At 48.8% G+C, this 21,397-nt stretch overlaps 1 protein-coding gene across 1 annotated transcript in view; it reads right to left on the reverse strand.

Annotated features, from left to right (window-relative positions):
- The window catches only part of RRAGD (Ras related GTP binding D), a 58,160-nt gene extending 37,484 nt beyond the window's left edge, over window positions 1–20,676 (reverse strand). The window contains exon 1 of the mRNA XM_055135902.1: window positions 20,000–20,676. Within this exon, the coding sequence (XP_054991877.1) occupies window positions 20,000–20,135 (136 nt within the window). The 5' untranslated portion in view covers window positions 20,136–20,676. The remainder of the gene's footprint in view (window positions 1–19,999) is intronic.
- Window positions 20,677–21,397: the final 721 nt, after the last annotated feature.

A 21,397-nucleotide genomic window follows, 5' to 3' on the forward strand; every position in this document is an offset into this window, starting at 1 on the left:
TAATTGGCTGGAAAGACTATACAGCAGATAGAACATTTGTCTTGCACACAGCCGACTGACCCCAGTTCAATCCCCAGCGGCACATATGAGCTACGGAGCAGTGACCCCTGAGCACAGAGCAAGGAGTAAGGCCCTAAACACTGCCAGGTGTGGCCCAACCCCACTCTCCCAAAGAAAAAGATTAACAGTAAGTCATTTTATGACCCAATCATTTCCACTCTAAAGAATATATTTTAAAAGTGAGAATATAAGTCCATGCAAAAAAAACTACATGAAAATTCACAGCAGCACTATTCATTACTGGACCCACATGGCAAACAATTTGGTTCAACTTATATGGATAAATGTAGCATATCCATAGCTGGAGTAATACTCAGCCATGAAGAGAGAATGAAGTACTGATTTTATCACAACAGAGATGAATGATGAAAACGCTCTGCTAAATGCAAGGAGACAGAGATGAAGGTCACAAATTATTTTATTCTATTTGTATGAAATGTCCAAATTAGGCACACTCATTGAGACAGAAAGTACTTTGTGGTCAACAGGGATGAGAAAAGGGGAAGTGACTGTTAATAAGTATGTGGTTTCTTTGGCATGATAAAAATGTTCTGAATTAAAATAACAACCCTTCGTGGGTATACCAGAGCCAATGACCTGCATTATTTAAAAGGGCAAATATTATGGTATGTAAACTACAGCGCGATTTCTACGAAAAAGTCATCCTGGGTGACCAAAAAGAAACAAAATCAGAAGGCCCAGTGAGAAATGGAAAAATAATCAAGGAAAGAAACCAACATTTTAAGAAAAAAAGGAAGACACTGAAAAACAGACATATAGACGGGGCTGGAGTGATAGCACAGCGGGTAGGGCATTTGCCTTGCATGCGGCCGACCCAGGTTCGATTCCCAGCATCCCATATGGGCCCCTGAGCACCGCCAGGGGTAATTCATGAGTGCAGAGAGCCAGGAGTGACCTCTGTGCATCGCCGGGTGTGACCCAAAAAGAAACAAAAACAAAAACAAAAAAACCCAGAGATATAGACATATGGGCCAGAAAGAGCAAACTTGGGCCAAAGAAAAAGCAAAGTATGGGCCAGAAAATTGCATCCCTGGCCCTTCATGGTCTTCAGCACTGCTGGGAGCGACCCCCAAGCACTAGTCCCCAAGTAGACCCCCAAGCACAGCAAGTATGACCCCATCAAACAAAATTAATAAATAAAAGAAATATGTATACATCATTCTTCTTTATTTCTTGTTTCCTTCGGAATGATGCATTTCTCTGTCCCCAGTCCCAGTTTAAGCTCTGAATAATTGAAATTAGAAAGTAAACTTTTACTTCCCTTCCATTTTTATGTTTTGTTTTGGAGGCCACACCCGTCAGTGCTCAGGAGTTACTCCCGGTAGCGCTCCCAGACCATATGGGGTGCTGGGGGCAAGAGCCTTCCCTGCTGTACTATCTCTCTGGGCCTGTGCTTTTGTAGTTAGTAATTCTCTTCCAAAACCTTACAATTGTATGAAGCACATTCCAGAACAACTGAATAAATGTCATTTGAGAGAGTCATATACATACATGCCCGTGTGCATACACACGCACCGAAACATACATACAACCAAGATGCCATCATACCGCGATGTTTCATCAGCAGTAAAACACGTTTCAGGTGGAACATGTTTTACTGTTCCATTAAAGAAAGAAAAAAATCAGCAGGTGCTGGTGTGTACAGATGCTACTCCACTATGAACAACACTTCACTCCCACTCACTTACACCCACTTTTCCTGTTCAATTTAGCGTACTCCAACAAACTGCTAGTGGCACACAGGAGGCACGGATGTGAAAACAAACCACTTGAAAGGTCACCAGTGTCTTCTTCATCGGTGATTATATGCTTCCCACAACCAGTCCTGCCATTACAAGAAAATCTTAACAAAAGCAAGGCACGGACTAGAAAAGAAACACTCATTTCAAACACATTAGACAGACCGCATATCACAGTCTTCCTCTCCCACGCTGAATCCCAAAACATAATATAATAGGGACCAGCCTCAAGTTCAATCTCTGGCATCCCATATGGTCCCTCGAGAACCAACAGGAGTAATTCCTGAGTGCAGAGCCAGGAGTAATCCCTGAGCACTGTCAGGTATGACCCAAAAAGCACTCCCCCGAAAGGAAAAAAGGAATGATCAGATATGAATCTTGGGGACAAGAACCTGCCTAGCATGTGTGAGGCCCTGGATTTGATTCTCACTTCCACATACACCCTGAGCACTTACGGGTGAGTCCCTGGGGCCTTGGAGTTGGGTCCAAGCTTCATCAGAAATGACCCTTCCCCCACAATAAAAATCAATTTAAAGCAGAATCTAACAAATAAGCAAATAGATGAGAACATATTCATAGCTAAATGTTAGCTGAGTTTAAAACAAACAAAAAACCAAAACAAGAATGTTCAAGTTGACAATCTCTATGTGGTGGGATTGGTGTTAGAATATTGAATGTCTATAACAGATCATCATAAACAACTTTGTAAATCACAAAGTGTTTTTATAATGTGTAAGGGGGAAAAATTTGAAAAGGAATCTCGGTGGGGAAGAATAAAAAATTTTTCTAAAGAAAGGAATCCCTAAGAAACACAGGTCAGGTGGAAGAAGGAACCTATGACCCCTGACTGTGCCATGCAGAATTCTGAGGCAGAGGGTACAAATGACAGGAGGTCGACCAGGGAGACAGGACAGGAGGTAAGGCACTTGCCTTGCACAAAGCTGACCCCCATTCCCAGCCCTGGTACCATGCCAGGGGTCACTCCTGAGCACAGAGCCTGAAACAGTCCCTGAGCACTGATGAGGGTAGCCCACACCACCTGCAATGGGGGAAGGTCACATGAAGGGAAATGCAGACAGCCATGATAGTTATTTGGAAGATTAAATTGTGAAGCGCCCCTCTCCGCCCCAAACCGGAACCCTGGCAGCTGAAAACCTCCAGAACCCAACCACCGCCACGCCCAAAGCCACTCTCCACACACTTGGATGAGCCTCACCCAAGATGGGATTAGACCAGCAGGAGAACCCAGATATGCAGGAACCCATGACTGAGATCCCCAAGCCTGCTTGGATTGGGACTGGGCCTCCTCCCCCCAGGTCCCCAGTTTTCCAGTAGCTTGGCAGTCATACCCACAAACTGCCCCCGGCGCCATGTAATCTCATCATGGCCAAGACCCAGAGACTATAAACTAAAGCTCCCGAAAGAGAACGACACAGAATTTCCTGGACATCATATTCTATCCATAACAAGCAATACAAAACAGTTGTCTAGCATTGCCTTTTCAGCAGGTTTGAGTAGTGGTGAGACTGGTGTTGAAATATCCCTGGTAACCAAAGTAGAGAGAGTATGGGGGAAATTGTCTGCCACACAGGCAGGAGAAGGGCTGGAATAGAGTGGGGCGTGAATACTGGGGATTTTGGTGGTGGAAAATGTGCACTGGTGAAGGGATGGGTGTTTGATGATTGTATGACCAAAGCTCAAACATGAAAGTTTTGTAACTGTATCTCACAGTGAGTCAATAAAAAGGGGGGGAAAATAATAACAAAATAATAAAATAAAATTAACATTTTGAATAAAAAAAAGGAATGTGGAGTGCATGCCCAATTCAATCAACTTAATGGCTGAATAAATAGCAGTACTCCTACATTATAAAATAAATAAAGAAATGAAATGAAATGTGAAGCACCAACCATGTAAACTCTGCATCCCACTGCCCATGGAGCCAATCCCATCCACCCACAAACACCAGAATGTTTTCCAGGTGGAGAAAGAGGAGAGTAGGGGAACGTGAGGGAAGGCAGCATGCCCAGGATAGGTGAGGCCCACAATGAGAGGGGCCAACACCTGCCAAGCACTGAGGTCTGTACAAATTCTCACTACAATGTCTGGACGGAGGGGCTGGAGCAATAGCACAGCGGGTAGGACGTTTGCCTTGCATGTGGCCGACCTGGGTTCGATTCCCAGCATCCCATATGGTCCCCTGAGCACCGCCAGGAGTAATTCCTGAGTGCAAATCCAGGAGTAGCTCCTGTGCATTGCCAGGTGGATCCATAAAAAAAATACTAATAATAATAAAAAAAACCCCAATGTCTGGATGGGTACAAACAGCAGGATTCTCCCTCCACACTTTCCTTCAGATGTCAAACACTTGATTAATATGAAGATTGTAGAAGGGAATAAACACTCAACAAATGGAAGGTTCTAAGTCCATCTGCAGGAACAGAGCTCAGAAAAGAATCAGAGAAAAATTTCAACTATGAGTAAAATATTAGTAAAAATATTTTTTATTTTATTTTATTTATTTTTTCTTTTTTGGTCACACCCGGCAATGCACAGGGGTTACTCCTGGCTTTGCACCCAGGAATTACTTCTGGCAGTGCTCAGGGGACCATATGGGATGCTGGGATTCGAACCCGGGTCGGCCGTGTGCAAGGTAAACACCCTACCCTCTGTGCTATCGCTCCAGCCCCTAAAACTATTAAAAAAAAAAAAACTATAAGTAAAAAGTGTTTTTTTTTTAAGTTAGGCACTGGACAAAAAAAAAGTCTCTTAGTATTCACGGAACAAGAACAGACATTTTCAGAACAGTCATGCAAGGGCCTTGGAGATTTTAAAGATGAAAATATAATTGGGAGTGGGGTGGGAGATACAAGGACTGAAAATCCAAATAAACACAAATGAACGAGAAAGTCAGATATTGTCAGAGAGTGGCACCAGGGGACAATATGAAGTAAAGGTGAAAGTGACATCTGGAATAAGAGTCGGAAGTCCCGTTATCAGTCCAAGTTCCGAAGAAGGAAACACAGAACATCAATAAGTAAAGCAGTACTTAGCCAACGAGAGATAAGGCTTTCCCAAACTAAGAGAAAATAAAACCCCAAATTAACAAGCTCCCAAAGCAAAAAAGGAGACATTTAAGTAAAAACTAGACTAATTAGAGATAATACTTCATACCTAGAATAATCAGGGTAATACTCCGGCCCCTGTATTATCATTCTTTTTTTTATTTTATTTTTTTTATTTTTAATTAGTGAATCACCGTGAGGGTACAGTTACAGATTTATACATTTTTGTGTTCATGTTTCCCCATACAAAGTTCGATAACCCATCCCTTCACCAGTGCCCATTCTCCACCACCAGTAAACCCAGCGTCCCTCCCACCCTCCCCAGTCCCGTCTCCCCCCACCCCAAACTGCCACTATGGCAGGGTATTCCCTTTTGTTCTCTCTCTCTGATTAGGTGTTGTGGTTTGCAATAAAGGTGTTGAGCGGCCATTGTGTTCAGTCTCTAGTCTACATTCGGCACGCGTCACCCCTCGTATTATTCTTGATGCTTTGAAGTGATAGTACAGCAGGGAGGGAGTTTGCCTTGCACACAGCCAACCTGAGTTCAATCCCCGGCATCCCATATGGTCCCCTAAGAACCCCCAGGAGTCATTCCTGAGTCAGAGTAAGGAGTAACCCCTAAGCATCACTGGGTGTGACCAAAAAGATACACACACACACAAAAGAATGATAATACAATTCTAAAAGCTGTCAGAAAGGAAGGCCTGAGAGGTGGTTCAGCAGACTCAAGTGTTTGCTTTGAAAGCAGGGGCCTGGGTTCAGTCCCCAGCACTGCTGAAGAACCGCCCCTGAGCACCAAACCGGGAGCAGCTCCTAAACACCCTCCCCCCACCCCACCTCCACAAAAATCAAGAAAACTCATGGAAAAAAAAAAAAAGAAAACTCATGACTGATCGAAACTAACTCTTAACCTTCAAAGGAATGACACAGACACCAGACTTAAACTATAGAACACAAGAGGAGTATCTTCAAAGGACTGAAGGAATTCCAACTACTCTACATGTACTCCTGGAAGAAAAAAGAAAACCAAAATGTAAATGTAATGCAATAAAAAATGGAAAACTGGGGCTGGAGAGAGTAGAGCAGGTAAGGCGCCGGTCTGGCGTGTAGCCAGACAGGTACAGTCCCGGCATACCGGGGAGTCCTCCAAGAGACTGCCAGGGGGGATTTTTGAATGCAGAGCCAGGAGTAACGCCAGAGTATGGGGGGGGGGGAGAGGAGGAGGAGGAGGAGGAGGAGGAGGAGGAGGAGGGCGGGGAGGAGGAGGAGGAGGAGGAGGAGGAGAAGGAGGAGGAGGAGGAGGAAGAGTGATAGCACAGTGGGTAGGGCGTTTGCCTTGTACATGGCCGACCCAGGTTCAATTCCCAGTATCCCATATGGTTCCCTGAGCACCGCCAGGGGTAATTCCTGAGTGCATGAGCCAGGAGTGATCCCTGTGCATCACCGGGTGTGACCCAAAAGGCAAAAAAAAGAAAAAAGAAAGGAAGAAAGAGGGAAAGAGAGAAAGAAAGAAAGAAAGAAAGAAAGAAAGAAAGAAAGAAAGAAAGAAAGAAAGAAAGAAAGAAAGAAAGAAAGAAAGAAAGAAAGAAAGAAAGAAAGAAAAGTTTACTAAAATCCATTAGCTTTTTGGGGGGCATGGGGATATACCTGGCAGTGCTTAGGGCTCGCTCCTGGCTATGTGCTCAGGAGTCACTCCTAGTGGTGCCCAAGGAACTATTCTGAGGTGCTGGTGAGCAAAACAGAGCAAGCCTCATACAATATAGACACCATACCCGCTGTATTATCTCTCTCGCCCAAGCATTAACTTTACATTGGTATTGATTTTAATTTTATAAATAAAAAGCTGTGGGGGCTGGAGCGATAGCACAGCACGTAGGGCATTTGTCTTGCATGCGGTCGACCCGGGGTTCAATTCCCAGCATCCCATATGGTCCCCTGAGCACCGCCTGGAGTGATTCCTGAGTGCAGAGCCAGGAGTAACCCCTGTGCATCGCCGGGTGTGACCCAAAAAGCAAAAAAAATAAATAAATAAATTCAAAAAATAAAAAGCTGTGACTAAAATTTCAGATAACACAAAGGATACTGCAAGAGGTTAAAGTAAAGGACATTATGGCTTTTGAGTCAGGAATGGGCTCAGTGGTATCGCACCTGACTGGCATGTGAGATGGATTCTATCCCCAGCACCAGACACAGATACACACACACACACACACACACACAAACACACACACACACACACACACATTCTCTCTCTCTCTCACTCTCACACAAACATACACACAGAGGCATCATGTGAGATGCCTTTTCTTGCAGAAAAGCATACAACAGCATTTTCAAAAATGAAATAATCATCTCAAACCACCAGAAAAAAGATTTTGGCTTTAATTCTAACCAGGAAATACATTCATGTACAGTTAAAATAAGTCTTATAAAATTTTAAACAAATACAACATCGTATGCCTGAAACTCTATTTTCAAAAACTTCCATAAATCATGGTGCCAATATAAAAAATATAAACATTCAATATATGGGGACACATGAGGGACCGATACTAGACACAACATACAATGTTTTGTTTTAGTTTACAAAGCCAAGATCATAAAATTAAACTTTAAAGACGCAGTCTCCCTGACAACCTTTCAAAATATTAAACAATATGTAAATTGTGATTTCAATTCCACATTTTTTAAAAATTGTTTTCTAAAGGTTTCTGGGTCCGTCCCCCCCACCCCCACCCCGCCAACAAATAAGCATAAGGCAGGGCTGGAGAGATAACACAGCAGGTAAGGTGCTGCTTGCCTTACACGATGACCAGCCCAGATCTGATGTCTGGCACCTCATATGGTTCCCCAAAGCACTGCTAGGAGTGATCCCTGAGCGCAGAACCAGGAGTAAGTCCTGAACACTGCCTGGTGTGGCCCAATTCTTCTAAAAACAAAACAAACAACAACAACAACAACAATAAAAATGGATGGGGGAAAATGTTACACTATCAAAACTATCACTATCTTAAGAAAAAAAAAAAGTTGCTCCTGAGGTTGGAGAGATGGTACAGGAGTGAAAGCACTCGCCCTGCGTATGGTTAACCCAGTTTTATCCCCCACAATACCAGGAGTAGCCCCCCCCCCCCCCACACACACACCAAGCACTGCCATTTTTGGCACCCAAACCACAAAAACAAAAGAAAACAAAAATTCAAAAGCCAGTACCATCCTGGGGCTAGGGAGATAACACATAGCAAAGCACATGTGCCAAGTCCCAAGTTTGATCTTTGGCATCTCATGGCCCCTGACACCAGGTGTGGTGACTATAACTAAATAGATCAAAGGTCTATAAAGTCTAAATTATGTAACTTCTGAAGGAAACTAAATATGTCCTTGTGTTGGGCAAAGATTTCTGAGTGTGGTGCTGGGGATAACACGTGATCTCCACCTCCAGGCCACAAAGATTTCTTAGTTGCGACCCCCTCCTTCCCAAAGATAAGAAACCTTATGAAAACAAAACTATATACTCCTTAAATTATACTGTAAAAATAAAGGATAGGGGCTGGAGCGATAGCACATAGGTAGGGCGTTTGCCTTGCACACGGCCGACCCGGGTTGGATTCCCAGCATCCCATATGGTCCCCTGAGCACCACCAGGGGTAATTCCTGAGTGCAGAGTCAGGAGTGACCCCTGTGCATTGCCGGGTGTGACCCAAAAAGAAAAAAAAATAATAATAAAGGAGAAAAAAATGTACACATGACATACCTAATAAAGGATATATATCCAGAAATCCAAAATTTGCAAAGAATTATAAGATAATTAAATTTTCATTAATTAATTAGAATTAATTAAGTTCTTAGAAATTGAAATTTTTTTAAATTAAATTTTTTTTGCTTTTGGTTTTGAGCCTACACCTGGCAGGTGCTTACTCCTGACTTTGTGCTCTCCTGGCACATTCAAGGGACCACACGTGGTGCCAGGGATAGAACCCGAATCAGGGCAGGACAGATAGTACAGCAGGTGGGGCCAGAGAGACGGAACAGCAGGTAGGACTCGTGCCTCGCACACGACTCATCCAGGCTCAATTCCCACATCCAAGCGTCCTCTGAGCACTGATGGAAGTCATTTCTGACAGCAGTAACCCCTGAGCACCGCCATATGTGGCCCAAACAAATAAACATAAATAAATAAAACTACATTGGGGTGAGGTGCTTGGCTGGCATATGGCTGACCTGGATTCAATTCCCAGCACCCTCTATGGTCCCCAGAGCCTACCAGGAGTGATTCCTTAGTGCAGATTCAGGGGTAAGCCCTGAGCACTTAACAAAAACATAAAAAGAAGCTGGGTCCACCTCATGTAAGGCAAATGTCCTGCCTCTCTAGCCCCAAACTCAGATTTTGCCCACCTACACACGTGCTGGTTCACAGCACAATATTTTTATTGTGGGCCACAGTAAAAATATTCTCCCCATCCTTCCCTGCAGGGTCCAAGGAGTTTCCGCTCCAGGGGGTTTCAGAGGGCCCCTGGCCCTCACTAGCTCTGCCCCTGCACCCCCATCCCTGAGCACCCCAGTCTCTCAGGTCTCCTACCAACCTGGAGAGTGTGAGAGACGTGAAACTGGCCGGGCAGTTTTAAAAGGGGCTTGTCCCTTAAAATGGAAATCGGAAGGGACCCCCAAGAGGCGCTGGAACCCCAGCGAGGGCTCTTTAAAATGCCAGCGAGGAAGCAGCAGAAGCGAGGGGGAATGTAGGAGCCGCCAGTTGGTTCTCCTTTCATGAAGGTTTGCTGGCCGCCTGCCAAGGGTTAGACAGGGCTGAGCCAGGGGCTGCAAGAAGGAAGAAAAGATTCAGACCTTAGCCATTGTTAGGGAAACAGAAGAGAAACGGACAATCACAATGCACTGCTAGCTAGATGCTATGGGCTCAAGGAGTGGGACTGTGTGGGGAGAGACAGAGAGAAAGAGAGAGAGGGTAGAAGGAGGGATTCTGCAGTTTAGGAAATGTATTTTAAAGCAAAGAAAAAAATTCTGGGCCTGGAGCGATAGCACAGCGGGTTGGGTGTTTGCCTTGCATGCGACCGACCCGGGTTCAATTCCCAGAATCCCATATGGTCCCCTGAGCACCGCCAGGAGTAATTCCTGAGTGCAGAGCCAGGAGTAACCCCTGTGCATCGCCAGGTGTGACCCAAAAAGCAAAAAAAAAAAAATTCTCCACATTGTCATATGGCTTCCTACAGCATTGAGAATAATACATGGGGCCAGAGAGAGAGTACGGTTGGGAGGCTGCTTGCCTTGCACAGTCAACCCTGGTTCAACTCCTGCCTGTGGTCCCCTAATCCTGCTCAGGAGAGATTCTTGAGCACAGAGCCAGAAGTAAGCCTTGAGCACTGCCAGCTGTGGCCCAACACACCCCATCCCACCTCCCTACCCCTAGAAACAGAGTAACAGCCAAATGTGTTCTTTAAAGGCAAAGCCACTTGCATCCCATCCTGGTTCTTCCCAAGGCCGCCGGGCTCCTCCCCTCTCCTCCCTGCTTCCACTCTGCAGCTGCCACTTCCAGCTGCCTGGTGCCATCCCCCTCTTCACAACCCCTGCATCTTCTTAACAGCATCTGTCACTACTGGAAATGATCCTTCTCCTCGCTTTAGGTTTATCTTCTTGTCTGTTTGAGTCGGTTTCTCTCTCACAATTGTAAAACACAATGAAGGAAGTGGCATGAAGCCAACAACTCTCTTTGAATACATTAGCAGCACATGAATGAGGTAGAAGGTAGCATGGCAGATACTCTGAGAATCGGGAGGCAATCCCTGAGGATTTCACAGGGATAGCAACACAATCAGATGGCTACTTCCCAAGATGGTATCCCCGGAGCGGGGTACTGTGGACACAGTGAACATTTCCACTATAAGCCACTGTGGCCGAAATGTGATTTGGGAGGGTGCCAGAGTGACGGCATATTGGGTATGGCGCTGGTTTGCACGCTGCCCACCTGAGTTCAATCCCTGGCACCCCACAGGATTCCCCCGAGCACAGCCTGGAGTAATTCTCGCGTGCAGAACTAGGAGTAATCCCTGAGCATCGCTGCGTGTGGCCCCAAAGCAAACATGATTTGCGGGCCTGGGGATATGGCGTCAAGTGAGCACATGGAACATGCCTGGCAGGTCTGAGGACCCAAGCTTGACCCCTGCCCTGCCCGTCTGCCCCCACACACCCAGGCAGAGTGCTGCCAGCTCTGGGTCCCGGTCTCACCACTGCTGGGGCAGCCCTATTGTTTTACAAGGGTGAGCTACATCCTTGGCCCTTTTTTATTTTATTTTATTTTATTTTTGCTTTTCTATTTTCTTTTCTTCAATGCAGGGATCTGAACCCAGAGCCTCACCCATGCAGAGCAGCTGCTCTACTGCTGAGCTACCGCCCCAGCTCCCCACACTCCTTTTTCATTGATTTTGGGCTGCTGGGAATTGCACTCAGGCCTCACAAACGCCAGGTAAATGCTATACCACTGAGCCACATTTCCGGTCTTCAGTAAAACCAACAACATGTTCTGGTTTACCAAGATTCCTGCACGAAGGGGCAAATATTCTTGTAAACTTGTTTTCCTGGTTGGGAGGGGGTCATTCTTGGTGCTCCTTGGGGACTATTACTCCCAGCTCAGTGCTTGGCGGCCACTGATGGCTATGTCTGAAAGTCCCGGTGGTGCTAGGGACTGAGCCCAGGGCTGCAGTATGTCAAGTATGTGCTCAGGCCTATAAAGCCATCTTTCTGAGAGCAATCCAGGTTGATTTTAGGTAACTGTCTATTTCGCACAAAATAAACCAAGCTGCTGTTTTCCCCAAAGGTTCTCAGGAAGAGAAACCAAATCAGCTCCCTGGACAATGTAAGTCGGGAGTGAAAAATCCGTTTATCTTGGGTGTCACGGCAGAACCAGGAAAGCCCTGTCACGTGGGCGCTTTAAAGGCTCTCCCAGAAGAGGGAGAGAATAAAAAGGGCTGCTTTCTTTCCCCTGGAAGCTAAAGACTACAAGAAGAATAAAACAGGTAGTGGAGGGAAAGAAAAAAAAATCAAGACAAAAGAGCAGGCAGAGGGCCAGGGAGCGCTCAGGGCACTTGGGGCAGATGCTCCGACACAGGAGACCTGAGTTTCGTTTCCAGAATGGTGTGGTCACTAGCACACCGGAAGGTGGACCCTGATCCTGACCCCCTGCCTAAGCAGAGCAAGAAAGAGTTGGCCATGGTAGGATGGGAAATCATGAAAATCATGGCAGCCACAATTCTATGGGTACCAAGGCCTGGCTTAGATAGGGTGAGGTCAGACAATTGCATGGATGGAAAAAGAGATCTTCCTTTCTTTCTTTTTTTTTTTAATGATGTAGGAGTACTGGTATTTGTTCAGCCATTGATTAAGCTGATTGAATTGGGCATGAACTCACATTACCTTTTTTTTTTTAAATTATATCACCGGGAGATAGAGTTACAAAGCTTTCATGTTTGAGATTCAGCCATACAATGATGGAACACCCATCCCTCCACCAGTGCACATTTCCCACCACCCACATCCCAGTCCTCACCCTGCCTCTAAGGCAGACAATTTCCCCCAATATTCTCTAATTTGGGGCATTATGTTTTGCACGAAATTTCTCACCACCATTCAAGCCTACCTGCCAGGGGCAGACACCAGATCATTTGTTTTCCATTGCTCATTTTGAGTATCATGAGAGCTCCCAAGGACACAACTGTAAATGTAAATCTCTAGATTGTAAATGATTGGGTTCCAGAGACACCTTTATGGATGGCAGCAATCCATTCTGGGATTCAATTGGGATCTCTGGGCCGGGCCTGTAGGTATGCTAAGATGGAGCCCAGAGGCAAATTGCGGGCATGACAGCCAGTCTGCTGGGTGGGCGGGGACCCGGGGAGGGACAGACCAAGTCTTCTCTGCCTGTGGCGGCCTGGAGATTCAGTCCTGGAGAAAAGGGATCTTTCAAACTCAGAGCAACACCCCGTATCCAGAACCCCAGAACTGGCCCTGGCCTCCTCCTCATACTAAAATGGGAGTGATTTTTGGAAAAAGCAGAGACTCGGGAGTCTGTTCCATCCCATTCTGAACCACTGAAACATGTTTATGAAACATCTATATAAAAATAAGCTCTCTAACTGGTGAAGGGATGGGTAATTGATCATTGTATGACTGACATGTAAGCACAAACGTTTGTAAGTCTGTAACTGTACCCCACAGTGATTCATTAAAAAAAAAATGGACAGTTTAGTGCCACGTATTTTTTCAACTTTTCAAAATGGACAAAATTGGACAAAGACTTTGCAAAGTGGACATACATATGAAATAGTTAAATCATATAATAATAAAAAAAAACCCAGCTCTCTAGGAGCCAGATAATATAGGCAGGAAGATGGGCAGAGAGGAAGGCGCTCGTCTTGTATGCAGCCAAGCCCAGTCTGATCCCCAGCACACTCGGTCCCCTGAGCAGCACTGCCAGCTGTGGCCCAGTGGTCACTCCTGAACAGAGCCTGGAGCTGAGTACTGCTGGGGATGGCCCCAAATCCCTCAAGTAAAACAAACTCTCTAAATATGTGTAGTCAAAAAAGCACGTGACAAAGGTGTGACTATCTGTACCTCCACCTATTCCCATGCTTCTGTGACACTAATTCCAGGGCCAGAAGCAAACCCGAGAGATTCGCTACAGCCAGCCCTGGAGTCCGCTAGGCAGGAACTTGTCTTTTTGTCAACTCAACCCTTTCCCAGCCCTGGTTCACCTTGTGGTTTGTGATATGACTACAAAGAAGTTCCCTGTGTCTCTGGGCCATGGTTTCATTATCAGAACGCTGGCCTACACTGATTGTCTCAGGAACAATCAGATGAATTCACTAATAATTTTTTCATAGCACAGCGGGTAGGGCGTTTGTCTTGCATGCAGCCGACCTGGGTTTGATTCCTCCGTTCCGCTCGGAGAGCCGGGCAAGCTACGGAGAGTATCTCGCCCACATGGCAGAGGCTGGCAAGCTACCCATGGCGTATTTGATATGCCAAAAACAGTAATAAGTCTCAAAAATGGAGACTTGTTACTGGTGCCTGCTTGAGCAAATCTGAGCATTGGGATGACAGTGACAGTGACAGGAAAGAAAAAAAAAAAAACTCGGGGCTGGAGATAGTTACTGGGCGGCCCAATCCTGGCTGCAGACCTGTCACCATGTATGGTTCACTGAGCACCACCAAATGATTCCCAAGCAGAGAGACCGTCTAGCCACTGAGCACTGCAGGGGTAAACCAAAATCCACCTTCCCCACCCCACCAAAAAAAAAAAAAAACCTGAGCTTGCTCATTTATAGATTAGGTTGCTCAAGTTACCACCTCTACACCCATGAGGAAGTATCACGTGCTGACCTTGAACTTGCGTGTCTCCAACTGTGACCCCCTAAACTCACTCACTTCCTCAGGGCTGCCAAGAGCACACAGGCCAGTACGGAAACAAGAGCGCGTGAGCTGGACTGAGGGTGAGCCACTTATCTAGATGGTTCCCCTACAACCTGGAAGGGTCTCTGGGGAGAATCAGTTTCTCTGTCTGCTTCAGTGTGATCTCCTAAGGCCCAGGGCACTATCCCAGCGGCTTTCAGTACCTGCCATGGAAGCTTTTTGGTCACGAGTCCCAGTCCCCAGCCGGTGTGGCTCTGCTCTCTGCAAGGTCCGGTGCCACCAGTGCCTTCTAGCTGCCCAGCAGTGTGGCAAGTGAGCGCCTCAAAGAGGGAGTGACCCCAATCAGCCTCACAACAACAGCAAAGGGAAGGCGGAGAGGGGATGAAGTGAAAAACTATCTCTTCAGGCACAACTAACCTCCAAAAGAGCATGATGCCACGGCCACAGCTTCCCAGGTGGACTGGTCCAGGTGACAGCTTCTCAGGATGGGGGCGGGCAGGCTCCCCTTTCTGCCTGAAGCCATACCTGCCCCTGACCCCACTTCCAAACAGCAACATAGTCTACAACTGAATAGAATCAAGCTGCCAAGCCAAATTGCTCCAGCTCTGCACCTTGAAATTTCATTGTAATGTCAGCCAGCAGGATCACAGAAGTGAGGTGGGAAAGTTGCATAGAAGGCCACCAGGCCCCGTGGGCCTAAACAGTAACACAGAGAGGGTCAGTTAGCCCTAACCAGCACCGGAGACCCCCAGACTATGCCGATAGCAACCAAATTGTGATATGACAATTATCACAAATTGCCTCTACATTTTGACAATTCCATTTACCTTTGTGTTGTAGCGAACAATCTGAAACAAATTTGTACCTGCAAGGAGGCAGGCTTGGGTGGTGGGTGGGAAAATGAGGGACACTGGTGGAGGGAAGGTCACACCAGTGGTGGAATTGGTGTTGGAACATTGAATGACTGATGCAATGGTATTATGAACAACTTAGTAAATCATGTGTTTTAATAATAATAAATATATATATACATATATATATATGTATATATATATATATTGCTTTTTGGGTCACACCCGGTGATGCACAGGGGTTACTCCTGGCTCTGCACTCAGGAATTATCCCTGGCGGTGCTCAGGGGACCATATGGGATGCTGGGAATCGAACCTGGGTCGGCTGCGTGCAAGGCAAACGCCCTACCTGCTGTGCTATTGCTCCAGTCCCAGTAATAATCTTTTTAAATAAATAAAAACTTTTATCTTTAAAAAAATCTATTCTTTCAGGGGGGAAAAGTCTGCTTAGGGACCAGAGAGATAGTATAGCAGATAAGGTGGTTGTTTGGCACGGGGGCAGCTCAGGTTTGATCCCTGATGCCCCATAGAGTCCCCTGACCACTGAGTGCAGAGCCAGGAGTAATTCCTGAGCATCACTGGGCTGCAGTTCGAAAACAACAAGGAAATCTGTTTGATGAGCTTTTACATTAGTTTCCTTCTTACTACACTCAGGGGTGCGGAGAGGAGGTGGGGTCACGCCCAGCAGTACTGGAGACCACTCCCAGCTCTGTGCTCGGGGAATTGGGTCTGGTGGTGTTTGGGGGAACATGAGGTGTAGGGGCAGGGGAGGGGAGGAGGGCAGTTGTTGAACTGGAACGTACAAGGCAGGTGCTTTAGAGTCCAGAGTAATCTCCCAGCCCTTCCTACTGTTTGAAGGAAGAGCATAATTCAGTGGGTCGGAGCTTGCCTTGCACAAGAACCCCAGCACCTGGGCACACTATCAGGAGTGATCCCTGAGCACTGCCACAGGTGTGACCCTAAACAAAAATAAGTAAAAGCACAGGCACAGTACTTGACAGATTAAATCCAGAGCTCTAAAACTAATCATTCGTGGGGCTGGAGAGACAGTACAGCACATCAAGTTCTTACTTTGCATGCTTCCAACCCGAGTTCCATCCCTGGCACCATGTATGGTCCCCCGAGTTCTGCCAGGAGTGACCCCTGAGCACCGAGCAAGGAGTAAATACTGAGCACCGCCGATTATACGGCCTCTCCAAAATGAAAACAAATTTAAAATAATCATTATCTATAGATGGAACATGATGGCCACTCAATATCTCTATTGCAAACTACAACACCCAAAAGGAGAGCGAACAAAAGGGAATGCCCTGCGGCAGAGGCAGGGTGGGGTGGTGCGGGTTGGGGTGGGGGTGGTGAGAGGGGTACTGGGATCATTTGGGGGAGGAAAATGGGCACTGGCGGAGGGATGGGTAAACAATCACTGTATGAGTGAAATGCAAACACAAAAGTTCGTAAGTTTGGGTCTGGAGTGATAGCACAACGGGTAGGGTGTTTGCCTTGCACACGGCCGGCCCGGGTTCGATTCCCAGCATCCCATGTGGTCCCCTGACCACCGCCAGGAGTAATTCCTGAGTGCAGAGCCAGGAGTAACCCCTGTGTATCGCCAGGTGTGACCCAAAAAGCCAAAAAAAAAAAAGTTCGTAAGTTTGTAACTGTACATCACAGTGATTCTCTAATAAAAAAAACTTAAAAATCATAATCTTTTAGCACAAATGTTTTTTGATGGCTTTGTTTATTGCCTCTCTCTCTCTCTCTCTCATTTTATCTGGAGCTGAGAATTGAAGGCTTGGTGCTCGGTGCTCTTTATCTCTGATTAACAACCCCTAAAAGGGTGGGTTGAAAGGTGCCCGGAATAGAACTAAAGTGCCTGAGGACAGTCCTATTATGAATGAATCAAACTTGAAGGGGAAGCCAGAGAAAGACAAGCCGTCTCTCCTTTGCTGCACTAGCATTCTGAAACTTGTCACAATGTGGTAAAACCTGTAAGGCCCTGGACTTGAAGACCAGAAGTTCCTCAGAAGACTAAGGGAAATGAAAATCACACTGCCTGCCTTCAATCCACCTACTTTTGCACAGAGTTGCTGCCGAACTGCAGCTTACCTAGTCAGGCTAGTCAAGCTGCCTCCTCCCTGCCTACGGAGATGACCGGATCTCATGGTAAAGGCTCGGGTCCCTACCAAGCACAGCCACTAACCCACCACCCCCCGGAAGGCGGGAAGGGACAGGAGTCATAAGAGAAAGGCCAGGCTCCTGGTTCAAAGGGCAACCTCACTAGCTTTCCTGGAGTAAACAGGGCCAGCCCTCCTCCGCATTCCACTCCTCAGGTTTGATAGTGGGCAAATAAAAAAAAAAAATCTCACCAAAAATAACAGAGGGTTATCACGCCACAGGCCCAGAGCCCAGCAGAAACAGGGATGACCTTTGGTGGCACCTTGAAATCAGAGGGAGAAATGCAAGGCCCAAGTTCCAACCACTCATTCTCCCTCCCCCCTCATTCCGACTCCAGAAGGGTATCAGCGGCCTGTCAGTCTTCCTGAAGCGGCTGGAGGGGAGGTGCTCCCGCTGCTAATGGAGAAAGTGAAGGTTCTGAGTGAGTCTCCGCCCTGGGGTCCAGGCCCCCAGAACCAGAGCTGCAATCAAGGAGAAGACCTCGGGTCAGAGAGCCTAGCCACAGCTGGCCCTGGTGCTAAAGGAGCAATTTTACTTGCACACCAGGCAGCACATAGCCATTTGTTGCTCCTCTGTCACATAAATACACTTCTGATATTTATTTACCATTCCACGCTGATTCCTGGGGCAGAGTGGAGAGACCATTCTGTTGCTCAACTTACAGCGAGAGAACAAATAATGGAACCTGAGCATAGCAGGGAGGACACTTGCCTTGCGCCAGGCCCACCCAGGTTCCATCCCAGGCATCCCACAGGGGCCCCCCATGCCTGCCAGGAAAAATCCCTGAGTGCAGAGACAGAAGCAAGCCCAGCTGGGCATGCCCCACCCCCAACCCCTCCACCTCTAAAAAACACGCAAACAAACAAAAGGACAAATGACTATCAGGTTGCCTTTAGATTAGGCCCTGTGGGGAGCACTCTAGAGGGGTCTTGGGGAAGTTCTTCACCCAGGAACTCCAACCCCTCCCACTCACCATTAACTTCACTAAAATTCAAGACCCCACCGTTAAAAAAGATTTAAAATGCTCCCCCAAATAAGGGCGGAATAAACACATCCCGTGCCTTTTTTTTCCAGGAAACTCTCAGCCCTCCGGGGCAATAGATCAAGTCTCTTTCCATATCAATATATCAAGCTCTTTACTTTCTTTGCTCTCTCTGGAATTTCACACGTGAGCAACTGCACGTCTTACCATTTCAAATACCTTGCAAATGCATCCCCATTCAGAATCTCTCAGGAGCCTCCAAAGAATCTAGGCGGAGCTAGCCAATGCAATTTGAATAATAATGAAGCAACTGAAGGATTTAATTATCAAAGGTAACCCTGGAGAGTCCAACAAAAGAGTTAAAAGCCTTTATCTGCAAAAATGTGGCCACAGGTTCCACTGTGGGACCAATTACTGGGCCAGTGGCGAGACGCAGACAGGTACACACACCGGCGTAAGCAAACAGGGAATTCGCTCTGAAAAGCGGGGCCTGGGGAAGCTGCCCGCAACTCACAGCTCAGTTCACTTTCGGACCACTGAAAGGAGCGCCCGCCGGCCAGAAAATAATGCAAACGGCCCGCCCAAGAGGGGTTGTGCGTTGGCAATGGAAAGTAAGTTCAATGAAATCTGTTTGAATGCCATCGGCTTCCTCCAAAGCCAAGTCACAAAGACACTCTCAGCCCTCACACAAGGCTTCACCCACAAGTCCTGTTTTAAATTGCCTCCAACTGACCTTTCCAGTGACCTTACAGTACAGGACCTGCCCCTAGCTTTGCAGAAAAAGAAAAAAAAAGATGAACCGTTCTGGAACCCTAAAAAACCGTCAACTTCCTTGGGCCCCAAGAATTAAATGCAGGAAGCTCCCCCACCCCCTCCTCCAGTGGCCGCCGCGCCCCCGGGGCTGAACAATTGCTACATCCCACGTCTGGAACAGGAAACAGAGTTTGCTTCTCCTGCGGCCCCGGGCCCCACGGAGCCCCGCGCGCACTCCCACGCCCGCGCTGCGTGACCCAGGCGGTGGCTGGAGCGCAGAGAGGGGCATCCAAATAACCCTCTTGGCAAGCAGCCTAGGAAACTCGCGGGCGCTCGGCGACTTCCCCATCATCTGGAGCCGGGCGTGGGGTGCTCACTCCCCCCACCCCAAGCACTAGGGACGGGGGCTTGAGAGGGGGGCGCGAGACCTCTCCAGCGATTCTCGGGACAAGACTGACACCCGCAGCTGACGACGACCCTGCCAGTCACGCTGCCGCCCGCTGCCTATTTTAGCCAAGACATCTGACCCCGGCTTCCCCCAGCCGCGCGCGGGGAGAGGTCCCCGGGGCACGCCGGCCGGTCCCGCCCCTCCCCGAGCCCCGAGCCCCGAGCCGGCGGGGCCAGGGCAGCGGGAAGCGGGCAGGGAACGCGGTGGCTCCACCCCAGACTCCCCCCCCCCCGCCCCCAGAGCCGCCTGCTCCCGGGGTGCCCCCCCATTTTGCAGCTCCCGGGGGCGCCTCCGACGCCCCTCCCTCCTCCCCACCCCACTCAGCCTGCAACTCTGCTCTGCTGGATCCCCTCCAAGTCGGCGGCCCCGCGCCCTCGGGCCCGGGCGGGAGGCAGGCGCCAAGACCCCCGAAGGAAGGGGAGGGAGGTCCCGGTGCGGGACGAGGACACGCCGCGCCAAGGTGCGGGGGTCCCCCCGGGGTCCCCGGCGCTCACCTCCCTCCTCTGCCCCGCTGTCCGGCTCGGCGTCCGAGGAGTCGGGCCCGTCCCCGTAGTCCGAGAGTCCCACCAGCTCATCCTCGTCGTCGTCGTCCTCGTCGTCCGGCTGCGGCTTGCCCACCACCTGGCTCATCGCGCCCACCGGGCCGGGGTCCCGGGGAGGGGCCGAGCCACCGAGCCTGCCGCGGGCACCCGATCTCGGGACTAGGGGTGAGGTTATTATTATTTTCCCTCCGCCTCTGGAGCTCGGCTGGGGTCTCACGTTCCCGGCGGCGGGCGGTGTCCAGGTCCGGGTCCCCGCGCGGTGCCCGGAGCGCCGGGAAGCCCCCTTCCCGGCCCGCCCGCCGGCAGAGAATGAGCCGAAGCGCGGCAGTTCCTCCCCGAGGAGGGAGAGAGAGACTGCGTGACCCAAGTCACCTGACACACACTGTCACACACACACACACACGCACATACAGACACACACACACACACACACACACACACACACACACTCTCTCTCTCTCTCTCTCTCCCTCTTTCCCCGCACGGGTGCGCGCGCGCTCTCGGCACCGCGCCGCCGGCTGCAGGGCCAAAGCCGCACTCGCTCGCGCGGTGGGTGGGCTGGGGGCGCCGGGTCCTTCCAAACGCGCGCTGGGAGACCCCAGTGTAGCAGCTGCTGCTGCTGCACGTGGTTCCCGCTGGGCGTGGTGAGCCGGAGGTGGGGGGAAGGGGGACTGGCACGCCCCGCGCCCCCCGCACGCACCTTAAGAACCCCGCGCCGCCCTCCAGCTACCAATCCAATGTGAGGGCTGCACCCGCAGGAGGCTGCGCCCCCTACCCCACCCACCGAATACGACCAGAGCAGCCGGGGACACCCCCGGGGAGGCTGGAGCGGCCTCAGTTGCGGAGAACTCCGGGAAAATGCAGGCGGGGGCGCCGTCTCCAAGGCTATTATTATTACCTGCCGGTGCGCGCAGAGCGGCGTTTCCCCATCCGGGCCGTCCACACTTCAGGCCTACCGTGATCTGAGTGTTTCTAAAATTAAAAAAAAAAAATAACAACACGCCTCGGGGCTGTTGGTATTCACCATCATTTAACTCCGCGGCATTTCGGGAAAGGTCTAACACGCTCAAGGGTGGGGGGTGGAGAGGTGGGGGGCGCGCTACGAGATTTTCATCCTGCATGGCAAAACGAAACGTTTTTCTTTTTGTTGTTTGTTTGTTTTATTTTAATTTTTCCCACTTGACTTTTTTGGCTCAGGCGGAGAGGGAGAGCGGGGACAATTCTCACGTAAGAAGAGCAGCGGTGACACCGACATTCCTCCACCAGCCTTCCAGTACTGGCTCTACTATTCCCACCCTTTTTTTGGGTACTGCAAAAAAAAAAAAAATCACGTGGATGCACTTCCTTCTG

This window comes from Sorex araneus, chromosome 4 (assembly GCF_027595985.1).
Source record: "Sorex araneus isolate mSorAra2 chromosome 4, mSorAra2.pri, whole genome shotgun sequence".
NCBI lineage: Eukaryota > Metazoa > Chordata > Mammalia > Eulipotyphla > Soricidae > Sorex > Sorex araneus.